Source organism: Hippocampus comes, unplaced genomic scaffold (assembly GCF_001891065.2).
Source record: "Hippocampus comes isolate QL1 unplaced genomic scaffold, H_comes_QL1_v1.1 scaffold1285, whole genome shotgun sequence".
NCBI lineage: Eukaryota > Metazoa > Chordata > Actinopteri > Syngnathiformes > Syngnathidae > Hippocampus > Hippocampus comes.
The window spans coordinates 1-12,596 of NW_017805731.1; the positions used below are offsets into that span (position 1 = coordinate 1).

The window sequence follows — 12,596 nt, forward strand, 5'->3', positions numbered from 1 at the left end:
AGTTTTCACTCATCTGCTCACATTTCATACCCTAACTTAAACTAACCCAGGAGGCTTGCTATTGTCAATTAACAGATTCATTGGGATTTGCATTATTTCCTATGGGGACTATTGCTTCGGGTTTCACGCAATTCAGTTAAGTCAGACTTTTTTTTTTTTTTTCCCATCACAAAAGACAAGTTTCCACTGTATAGTGTTATTTAATTTAAAGTTACTGTAAATACAATTGAAGTAGTCAAACTACTTGCTCTTTTGACAGAAACAAAGCATGCTTTTTTTTCTGAAAATCTTTAAATTGACATTTTGGTGGGTGTAACCCAAGCCAAAAAGAGTTGAATGTGAATAATATCGCCATTGAATAAGTCATGATGTGACACTTATTCGCCATTAAAGCATTAATACCAGCATAATTCTTCCTGGCACAAGAATGCTAATATTTGAATAATTTAACAAAAGACTCATTCCTATTAAACACCACTTAAGCGCAACGTCGGCCATTCATATTTATAACAAACATAAATTAGTAAAAATGCTTTCAGGTGTTCCCGTCAATTGTTGTGCCACAGGAACACGGGGCGGCTGACAACGTGGATTAGCGGCAAGATTCCCAACTTCGGTCTACGAATGTGACTGGCGAGGTGGCCGTTAATGCTAGCGCGTTTGTTTGGTGGACCGTGATGTCGGAGCACCATCTGCTGCTAAGACGATGGAACAAAAAAAAAAAGAAATACTGTATGTATGACGTTGACAATTAAAATTATTTGACAAGTACGGTCATATTTTCAAAAGCGCCTGACGACACATGGTCACTTTAAAAAGCCTGACTGGACATGATCACCTTTTAAAAAAAAGCGCTCGACTATACATGGTCGTGTTTAAGAAAAAGCCTTCCTATACGTGGTCTTTAAAAGATAAAATTTTAAAAACGCTTTACTATACAAGTTAAAAAAAAGCCTTACTATACACTATACATATATGGTCATCTTTCAAAACGATAAAAAAACGCCTTCATATACATGGTATATAACTTCTGTATTCTTCTCTTATCCGCAAACTTATTTGCAAATTTTAAACAAAGTTATAGTTGCGCATTACACTGTTCATCCAGCCGCAACTGATCTTTTTAGAATATCGATTCAAGACGCAATTCTTTCCTCGATCTCGGCCAACAGACAGAAGATCAATTTAGAGGATAATTGTCCCCTTACCATGTCAATCTTTCGGGCGCCCGATGTTCTGTGTGTTGACCGAAACCTCAGTCCGAAATCACGTCGGGGTCACCAATTGTCGGGGGGCAAAGTGGCCATCTTTCCCCCGCGTGTTCGTTAATTTCGGATGGTGAGGATGTTGCTTATCCAACTACAGGCTGGAGACGATGAACAGTACCTTCGAGGATTTTATTTGCAGAATATTCCGGGCACCAATGACGTGCAGACAATGGCTGCTGCATCACGAGTGCAAAGAAGGAAAGGATGCACAACAAATTTATATCTGAAGGGAAGTACCGAAACTCATGGTGTGACGTCAGAACTTTCGTTTCTCCTAAACCGTTTCTTAGCTTGTATCAACTGGCATATTACATATTCTCTACGCGGTCTTCACTAGGGAATGTTCCAATTTTAAGTTATAATTGCGAACCAAAATAAAAATGATTAGCTTCAACTTGGAAACCCTATTTTAAAATATCTTTGAACAAACTCCCCGCATGCACTGAAATGTGAGGATGAACGATTCAAATGTGTTCCAATACGACCATGCACAAGTACTACAGGCTGAAAACAACTCAATGCAATAAATAGGATGAGTTATGGAAGACAAGATCCAGCTGCATTCATGTCACGATGCGCGTTGATAGTGCAGGCCATGTTGCCACATGATTGTTTCAAATTTCTCGGGAGACAAAGAGAAACCTTGAAAAACAGTGACGGGAGAAGAAAAAAAAAAGCAAAAGCACACTTACTTGCTTTGATGAATCCATTATAAGTGTTCTTAGCTGAGAACAAACAGAAAAAGGTGTTACATGGTTGATAGCAAATGGAGAATGACGAATGATTTTCATCAACAACAAAAAACAAGGGGATGCATCATAAAATATTTGGCTGTCATTTTGTAATTCAGCAGAACGATACGGCTAAACTGCTAGCAAATAAGACGGTAAAATAAAATTAAGACGGTTATGTTGAACCCCCCCACTCCGAGCGTAACATAAGGCGCCAAGGTTGTATGTGTCGCTGCTCCGTGCGTGTGACGGAACCATTGCCTGGGGGCGAGAATTACTGTAACATTGATGCAAAAATTTTAAAAATTCCTCAAATCGCCTCAGCCTGGGCAAATGGCATAAACGTTGTCATTTACAAGTGGTGCCATCCCAGTTTCTGCCACCCGGAAGTGGGTGGGATGTCACAGCGGAAAGTTCCATAAAAGGTCGGGCTGGGTGGGCCCCCCCGAGGCGGCGCGCTGACAGCAACGTTCAAACGGCGGCCCGGCCCGTCCTGACATGTGTCGCCCGCAATCGGAGGGTCGCGCCACTAACAGGCGAGCATCTGTCCCGCTGCCTGCTGGTGAGGAACTGTCACGCCGACTTTGGTGACGACCGGTCGCGCTCCCCCACCCACAAAAGAAAAAAAATGAAAATGCAAACATAATTTCCACGTCAGGCCATGTAAGGCTCTGCCGCCACACGGCCGGGCCAGACTAGCAGCGAAACACAAAAGTGCACGGACTCATCAGGAGGCTTTTGGGCTAAAAACGGATGACAGTCGACAAGGTTTTGCAGCAAATTGTACGCACGCACACATTGCGGATGCCCTGTGCAATACGTCAGCATAATCGAACAAGTCCTCTGGCCTTGAAGATACAAGCACGATTTCATTCCACTCAAATCCTCTTTATGATACGTCTTAATTTGTATAGCGCTTTCATAAAACCTGCTAGTATTTGACTTATTGTGTGGCACTCATATCCGTTCAAAATCTCTGCAGGACACTAAATTATTAAAACAACAAACACGTAAAAGGATCACGTCGTAAAAGATGATTAAAATTACTCATCAGAAAGCTAACACTTTTGACCATTTTCCTCACATAGACCTAAAACGGTGCGAATGAAGTTATTAAAACTGGATGCGAGTTATTAATAGAATAGACACGTGGTACCATTTTTAAGTTAAGTTCATACAGTAAAATAAATAAGTGACATTTATTATATTATATTAGCTGCTTTTGTGGAAGGGCTGTAGCGCCCTCTGCTGGTGATTTGGTGAAGCGGTCCAAAATATCCAATTTGGCTGCATACACTATGGCATGATTTTGTCACTTACTTCAAAACCTTTTTTTTTCAGGAAATCAGATGCCAATGATCTTTGCACTTTATTCCTTATCCACACTGATGAATCGACTGCTGGGAAATACATTTTTGACCAATCTGTTCTGTTAACCTTAGTGGACAAAAAGCATTGGGACACCAGTCGCCATTCCACAACTTACATTTCTTACATCCGCATTTCTTTATGCGCTTGGGATCGGTGACGTCATCATGGCACGCTTTGCAGTAGAACAACGCCCTGTCGATGTAAACAAAACAATTGCAGGTAATCCAAAAATAAAACTTAAAAAATAGTGTAGACAGAGGAACCATTTGTCAGTCACCTCTTGACTTCTTTGGCGTCGCTGGCAATGAAGAAACCCAACATCCCCTCCTGCATCTTCACGTGGTTGCCAGGGTTGATGAGCGTGCTTGATCAACCAGATCAATCAAAACCATTCGGAGTTTAGAATTTTTTTTTTAAAAATCTGAAATTCTTGAACATCAATGGATTAGGTTACCTGCTCTCCCTCTGATCAGACTTGTACTCGATGGCTATCAGCAGCAGCTTCAGCTTCACGTAACACAATCTGAGAGAAAAAAAAAGGAAGAATGTACTCTCGAGATTTTAATCAATTAACGCGGATTAATTTGTCAGGACTGCATACTCACTCGCAGATGACAGGAAAGGACAGGCCCACAAAGGCACTTGACAGGTACTCTGTGTACATCTCGTTGGCGACGCCCTCCAGGTAATACTTCTGCCACGTGTCCTCCTCGATCTGCGGGCGACGCCACCATCATCAAAATGCGCTTTGGAGAGGTTGGCCGCCGCCCGCGACGATGGAAGTACCTTGATGAAGGACCTCATGGAGAAGAGGTTGGCCAGCATGGTGGACAGGCCTTGAGCCAGGCAGCTCTGAGCGATGAAGCCCAGCTTCAGCTCAGCCAGGCAGATGGCGTCGTCGCCTTCCTTCCAGTTCCAGCTGGGGATGTTCAACAGGTGCGCCTGTAGGTGACCGCGCAAACATCAAAGTCATCTCAAAATGTAGCTGCCATGAACGAGGGGTGTTCCACAAGGCTCAATACTGGGTCCGACACTACACTTTTTTGTTCATATACAGTATAATATTGTATACTCCATAAGAGACCACAATGATCAGACTTATTTTCAAGTGATTGAAATGAGTAAAACTGCTTTCATTTTTTTCTGGGATACTTAACACAATTATTACCATGGACGGTTTCAATAGGATTAAGAACCATTTTGCTTTTGATTTTTTTTTGAACATTTGCCAATGATTTAAATTAAGATTTGAAATGAAAACTTGTTTTTTTAAATGTTGACATTGCCTACCTTGTTGTGATACTGCAACATCTGAGTAATGATGCGGATCTTTGGGTGGTAGTTCTTGATGGAAATTACTCTATATATAACATGGCAAAAACAACATCAAAATGTGCACATTTGATTGTCACGCTCAATAGTGAAATGTTGGCGGCGCGGTTTTGCATTTTAATGTTGGCGGCAGTAAGCTCTTAAGACACCCGGGAACTCAAATTGTGGCGAAAAACAATTGCAATGTCACCTTTCACTTTTATCATGGCAAACAGATAAGTGGGATATTTCCATCGTTTCCTGGAAAATCGGTTTCAAAATGGCGTTTTGTGATATTTTATCACAACAGTAATATTGTAGCTGTGTGACATGACGAAAACAAAGGTTGGCAGTGGTTCACCTCATGATGTTGGAGGCATCTTCAGCATCAGGATCGGCGCAGTATTTGTTAGCGAGGATCAAACAGGCGTCGGCTGATTCAATCTGAGGGGCAAAAAAAATAAATTAAGTTATATATATGACAAATACAGCGGTGAAAATGTGCTGGCCACCCGTTTACTTTGACTCTGGCCAGATCGTGAGGGTTGAGGACGGAGCCCTGGTAGAACTCCACCTGGGTGAAGTGGCGTTTGAACAAGGCTTCCAGCTCAAGATTAGGAGAAATACTGACAAACACAAAAAGGGCCTCATGTTTTACTTTCAAAATAGTCTTAGTGCATCCAGAAAGTATTCACAATGCTTCACAACCTTCAAAATTAATTTGAGTCCATGTTCTAAAGTGTGCGACGTGTTCTCAAGCAGCCCCCAAAACAGACAAATCAGTCACGTAAGAAAATGTGGAAAAAGTGAAGCGCTGCGGATACTTCCCAAATCCACTCCAAGACCTCAAGATGAGTATGATTCCGTCTTGTTACTCACTTATGGAGAAAAACGATTTCTACATTGACATCATCCCTGTCCTTGTGTAGGAAGTCTTTCAGGAAGTTGGAGACGCTCTCCAGAGTGATGTGGCCGCACACCACAATGTGCCTGACGGGAAGGCCACAGACATTTTAGTCACGTTTCCAGCGGGACGCGTGGAGATGAGAGCATCATGTGATGCAACAGACATGAGAAGCAAGCAGCTTTCAGGTGATCGGTCCGGAAGGACGAATGAACACGGAATGACCTGGAGAGAGCGAGCGGGCGAGCATTGGTGGATTATGAGGGATCAGAGTTGATTTCAAAGGAGATTATGACATCCACACATTTTCGATTTTCATTTGTCCAAGAAACAATTTATGTTTAATACGAGCTTAAATTTTTACATGCAGCTCTACATTCGAGAAAATTGCTTAAAAACAAAGCACTTGAATTCCTGAATAGTTGACCTGGTAGATGAGGGGCAACTATATCGTCATACTCCTATTCTTTTTGTTTTCTTGTTCGCTATTATTGTAGAACATAATTTAGCTTCCGAAAGGCATATTTGGATGTGTTGAATTATTTTATGTAATTTTATATTTAATTTTAGTCTTTTAGAGGCCCTTTTTCTTATATTAGTAAACAGTTAACTTGATATTTTATCATTTAATTTTTTTTTATTTGGATTTGTTGATTATTTCATTTAAGTATCTGATATGGTGAATGTTGAAAAACATTTCATTTTTGGTTACTTGAGTAAAATATCATTTTGTAAATCTATCTAAATTAATCAATGCAGAATATACAAAATAAATGTAAAATTTACAATTTCATGTCAGTTCTTGTGTTTTACCATGAGATTTACCTTTAAGTTGTCTTTAAGTACTTTCCAAATATATTTTGCCTCTGGCGCTCAAAGTTTTAAGCGATACCAAAAGACTACATTTTAGTTTTGTTTTTTTAAAGAACTTGTGTTAAAAATGATTTATATCATATTTTTATCTCACCGTGACTGTAAAAGAAAAAAATGGCAGCAAAAGCAGAGGAAGGGAAATCGAAACATGATCCAAATTCAATCCAGGCTAGTGTCCACATTAAACTAAAGTGAAGCAGTTTCATGTCAAGATTCAATGCAGGGAATGAATTACTTCATACATACCATTCTTTAACATTTTCCAAATCCTTTGGACCAAGTGGACATAAAATGTTTGCTTATCTCTTTGCAGGTTTATAAAAAAAAAAAAAAAAAAAAAAAAAAAACTAAGGCAAACATGCTAATAATAAATTGCCACGCTTCCCATAATTGAAGATTGCTTATAAAGCCATATTTTTTCTTTGGAGGCATTTGTGTCACTTTGGAAAAGGTGTTTAATCAGCTTCTTGCCAAGAGACGGATGAAAAAACGCAATTTGTACTCTGTACTTTGACTCTAACTTGCTGAGCAACTACAAAGTACAGTAGCGAGCATTCACTTCCAACTGCTACTTGTTAGGTAGGGTAGTAATTCTCAAAATTTGCCACCCAGTAGCACCTAAATAAGCAATAAATACTGTATTTATAGCTCTCACATTGTCACTATCATGACCAACTTTGAAATGCACAAAGTAGTAGGACAGACTGTGAATCATTTACAATGTATCACTCTTAATGATCTGCAAAAAAAACATGGATTACTCTCTCATCTGTTAACACATGGATGATTATTATCAATGTTTTATAGAATAGGAAAAATTATTCCATGTTTTGCACGAGTCATACTGTCAGTAGTTTTTAGTATTGTATGTATGACCATGTTTATGCTAATTTACCTTTTATGCTGATTTGAGACTCCCGTAAGCTTATTACCAGTAGAAAAAAGTTACGTGTTTTTTGTGTCTGTGTGCTAGCAAGCATGGCTTCAGCTAGCAGGACAACACAAAAAAAAAAAGTTCAGTGCACTAGTCTTTTCATCTCACTACCTCGGCAAGAAAACAAAGGAAACACATTTTGTCAAAATGTCACCAACGTATGCAGCTAAGTCCTGAGGGTGTAGGTCAGACTGAAGATAAAGGCCAAGAATGTTCCAGAAGCAAAGCGTCAAATAAAAGAAGAAAAACAAGAAAGCACAGCCAAAGCCAATTAACATCGTTTTTTTCCCAGCGCTGGAAAAAAAAACACGAGCAAGATACAGCACAAAGTAACATGCTTGTTTTCATATGAATTTAAATACATTTTGTATATTTTAGTCAGCATTTGATAAAACTGAGATATTACTATTATTACGCGTTCACACGTTTGGGTACCGGGTACTCTTATTATTTCAGCTCCTTTAAATGAATGTACTGTAAAAGGTATGGCTGGATTAAAGGATACGTGTGAGTGAAAGCAAACACTGAAGACATATGCGTGCACAAACAAACAAATGCACTGACAATATGCAGCGTTTTATGACATGGAAACGTCACAAATACGGAGTGCCATGGAACAAGTACTGTGAAACAGACAAAATCAAATGCACGCAAACCATCATCAAAAGCTAAAATGAAGTTGCAACCTTATAGAGTGAAAATATTACAAAGCCAAAATTGTACTTTATACGGTTATGTGAATAAAGTTTGCAAGAATAAACTGTAAATATTGTGAAAAAAGATAAAACCTTTGTCTCACAATGGAGAAATTCGAATGGAGAAAAAATGTACCGTATTTTCCGCACGAAAAGGCGCACTGGATTATGAAGCGCACCTTCAATGAATGGCCTATTTTGTAATTTTCATATATTGGATTATAAAACGCAATCTACAATGCATCCACTAAATGGAGCTCCACTCCTTCTGTTCGACTTGAGAGGCGTTCGTGACTGCCTCCGAAAAACGTCAACGATTACTTCAATGAAACTACAAAAATTGAAAATAATGCATCAAAACAGAAAATCAAGCGAGGAAATGACTTAATAAAATCTGTAGCCCCCCTACAGAATTTATTTTGGCATTTCCTTGAGCATAGCTCCAATAGAACGATCAGATGTCAGTAAAATGTGTGAGACGGGACTGTCTTAGAAGTGTTTATTTATTCCTTTGTTGTGTACTGTATTGACAAACGAGGAAAATCACAAAATAAATTCTGTAGGGGGGCTATAGAATTTATTTTGTGATTTCTGTTTTGATGCATTATTTTCAATGTTCGTAGTTTCATTGAAGGAATCGTTAATTTACGTTTTTCGGGGGCGGTCATGAACGCCTATCGAGTCGAACGGAAGAAGAGAAGGCACGGAGACGGACAAAGACGTACCTGTATTTGTTGAGACTGAAAACCATTAAAGTGTGCGTTCTAAAAAAAAAAAAAAAAAAAAAAACTACACAATGCGCGCCGTGAGCTTTTAAGAAAATGGAAGACTTTTCGGTGCGCCTTATAGTGCGGAAAATACGGTAATCTTAGGAGGTGAAGGTTCTATGATGAAAAATTGCAATGCTATGTATAGATAATAAAGACAAACGTGACTACACGAGACAACGTGTTGACTGGTCGAGATGGCGACTAGTTGGCTCAACACCTGACAGGCAGCCACATTGTTTTTAAACGGCAACACAAGAACGATACCTAGCGGGCGGACACGAAGCAGCAGCAGCGACGACGACAACACAAGCAAACAAGACGAACGAACCATGGCCCAGTTCTTCAGTCACGGTGTGACTTGAACGCGGAGATGTTTACATCTCACATTTCTCACCAGGAGAAAAGACAAGAAAAAGTCACACACAAAAACCACACCAGTGAACATGATTGGACTTACTTTCTGCCTCTGGTCGAGTTATAACTCCCTCCATATTTCTTCCGATTAAGGATGAGAGCGGCAATTTCTGGCACGTAGCGAGCAAACATGGCCTACATGCGTGGAAAAGAAAAAGCAAAAACAAAAAAAAAGGGGGGGGCATGCAAGAGAAGCCTTTACTGCGGCCTCCCGGGTAATACTTACTTTCTGCCATTAACAGCACTATAGGAACCACCGTATTTCTTGCGGTTGCCTATTAACTCTATGATTTCAGGCACGTAGCTCGCAAACATGGCCTAAGGAGCACATAGGAGACAGAAAAGGCGAGCAGAGAAATCAAGTGCAGGCCCACTACCTTGAAGATTTCATCCAAGTGCAGGAAAATGATTTTTTTTTTTCTGGGAGGGCGGGGGCATTCCATGGTTAAGAATGACTAAAAATGGTGTCAATGTAGCTTGAAATTAAATCAGTTACATTGCAAAAAATATGTATGTTACAGTGGTATCTTGACTTTGAAGTGAATTTTTTGTATTATAAGCCATGACGTGTTGGGAGGTGGTAATGGAAAGAATCAAACTCAAGTACCACTGTGTTTAGAACAAAATATGTATATCAAGGATGTTATAAAGAATGGCAGCCAATTCATCCGAGTTAGGAAAATGAATTTTACAAAATGACTATAGAGAGGAATCCTTAAGTGCCATGTTTTGATCAACAAACACACCACACAACGATTTTCACCGATGCCCTCAACTGAAGACGTCACATTTGCTTTGTCTATCAATATTTATAGAAACCACAACATCGTAGTTTGGTGCTTACGCTGAATACTGGACCAATTCAAGAATAAAGTCAGACAATAAAAAAAATAAAGTCATAAATTAGTATTTTAAAAAGTAAAAATATAAATATTTTGCGAGAATTGTTTTTATTTAAAAAAAGAACATTCATCATTTTACATGAATGACACGAATGGCTATTTTTAATATTTGACTAAAATTGTATTAAAATATGCAACTTTACACAGAAAATACATTTTTAAAAATTGTTAGAGGACTCCTATGATTTCCATTTCAGAAAAGGGTCATACAAAGTTTAATTCAATTATTTTACAAGACTTTTTTTAGGAAATAATTTTTACAAGAGCAAAGTTGCTATATTAGGAGTTATTTTTGTCACAAATATGACGTATATAATTTCAGAAAAAAATAATTGAAGACTTATTTTTTTTTAGAGGGTGTGGCGGCGGGTAAATGACGCATTCATTAGAGGGCCTCAGAGCAAATTGTTGTAGTGTCAGTGTTTGTTGTGGTCGAGAGGGGAGTTAGGCGGTTGGAAGGTCAAGAGGTCAGGAGGTTGGCCAGAGGGGCACAAAGGGGCAGAGCTACCTGAAACCGCAATGCTGAAAACAACTCACAAGAAATAATCAACCGTCAGTCACTAACACATGGCAATTGTGCGAATGCTGAGACACGACGTCGCCAAATCGACAATATTCCGAAAAAAATGTTCACATCGTAACTATGAGAAGACATTTTGTTTAGTGATGCGGATGAAGTCGCAACATCAACGTGGACATTTTCTCTGTAGAACAGTCATGAAATTACAAATTATAAAAAAAGTAAATTAAAAAAAAGATGCATTTCACGGGAATAAAGTTATGACAAGAAAATGTGTTTTTGTTTTTTAGTCCGTGAATGAGTGACGTTTTATGGCCAACGTTTCCAAGTCAATACTTTTTTCGGGTCAAAAAAATCAAATAAGGGGCATGGCTGTCGTGAAAGAGTTGATGTTACAATTTTTTTTTTGTCAAAACGTTAGGAAGTCTAACACTCTTCTCTGAGCATGAGCACAATCAAAACATGACATGCAACAACACTGTGGTATCCTCATTTTTTTTGAACGAAGGAGAGGCTTTTCTTTACCAGACCACCAAGGATGAAGAAGACCATAAAGAGTCGGCCCAGGGTGGTTTTGGCGTAAACGTCGCCGTAGCCCACCGTGGACATGGTGACCATCAGCAGGTACACACATTCCCAGTAGGAAAGCGCCTGAGAATTCTCGAAGTTCTCCCAAGGATCCCCGGAATTTTCCACCTGCAAAAAAACACGTGGAAAATGGAGTCACACTGCAAAGCACAAGTTTTGATATGGGGGAAGCTTTACACTTCAACGTGCGGTGATGCGATTTACCAAATGGATGAATCCGGCCGCCGTGAGCCATGTGCTGATGAAGATGGAACACAAGTTGACCAGCTTGATGGAGTTGCTGGTTCAAACAAAGGTTCGCGTTATCAACCAGTCAGCTTGGCTGTCCAATTACTTACAGTCAATGATGATGAGTCGGTTATTTTAAAACTTCACACATGCCAAAGAAAAAGTGTGGAAAAAAAAACGGGATTAAAAGGTCTTACCTTGTCTTGAGTATATTCAAAAATTGTAAAATCTCAGAGAACTGTATCAACCTTAGGGCCCTTAAGAACCTCAAGCCTGCCGGAAAAAAAAAGAAAAGCATAAAAACAAACAAAATAAGACCGTGCGTGTTAAAAAGGAACATGGGTGACAAAAAGAAATGACCTTTCACAAAATCGCACAGCGGCTTCAGCGGATTCATTTCGACACTCAACAAGCACTCGCGGTTACTTTCAACAACTACCAACAAAAGGTCCCGCTGCCGCATGCAACTTGTGTTCAGTCCCCCCCGAGTGAAATCGGATGCTGAATGAAGACCGTCAAAGCACACCAGCGGGTGGACGTGTCACCATCACACCAAAATGAACCTATACGGTTACTGTACTTTCAACAACTACCAACAAAAGGTCCCGCTGCCGCATGCAACTTGTGTTCAGTCCCCCCGAGCGAAAGCTGAATGAAGACCGTCAAAGCACACCAGCAGGTGGACGTGTCACCATCACACCAAAATGAACCTATCACAAGCCGCGACGGAAAATCCCAGCAAACACATCAGCATGTCTGTAAGAATTTGATACAGTAATTCTCTGAAAAGACTCAAAAATCGATGTCAAAATCTGAAGAAATAAAATGAAGACCATTTGATTCAGAAAGTTTCCACAGAGCTTCACTTTCCCCATATTTTATACTGTGTTGAGGAACGTTAAATTGGAGTGAATCCCTTTTTTTGCTCCAAACGGGGAAAGGAGAGGATAGAAGTATTTGCACTTGGCGTCACTGAGAGCGGTCACGCGTCTTACCCCAGTAGGAGACGGCACGGAAGCCGGAAGCCAAGTGCGAGCCGCCGGCGAACTCCTGCTCGTCTTTGTCGTGGCCGTTGCGGACCCCGGCT

The 12,596-nt window shown here is 39.9% G+C and overlaps 1 protein-coding gene across 1 annotated transcript; it reads right to left on the reverse strand.

The window, feature by feature from the left end:
• Positions 1-1,678: 1,678 nt before the first annotated feature.
• Positions 1,679-11,980, reverse strand: LOC109523811 (calcium-activated potassium channel subunit alpha-1-like). Its single transcript, XM_019883215.1, has 14 exons — positions 11,707-11,980; positions 11,486-11,561; positions 11,219-11,389; positions 9,498-9,589; positions 5,561-5,671; positions 5,202-5,307; positions 5,043-5,125; positions 4,661-4,730; positions 4,157-4,312; positions 3,976-4,085; positions 3,825-3,893; positions 3,648-3,734; positions 3,486-3,562; positions 1,679-1,993 (listed from the first exon to the last, which is right to left on the reverse strand). The coding sequence occupies exons 1-14, from the start codon at positions 11,970-11,972 to the stop codon at positions 1,806-1,808; spliced, it is 1,662 nt and encodes a 553-aa protein (XP_019738774.1). The 5' UTR covers positions 11,973-11,980; the 3' UTR covers positions 1,679-1,805.
• Between the last annotated feature and the right edge of the window lie 616 nt (positions 11,981-12,596).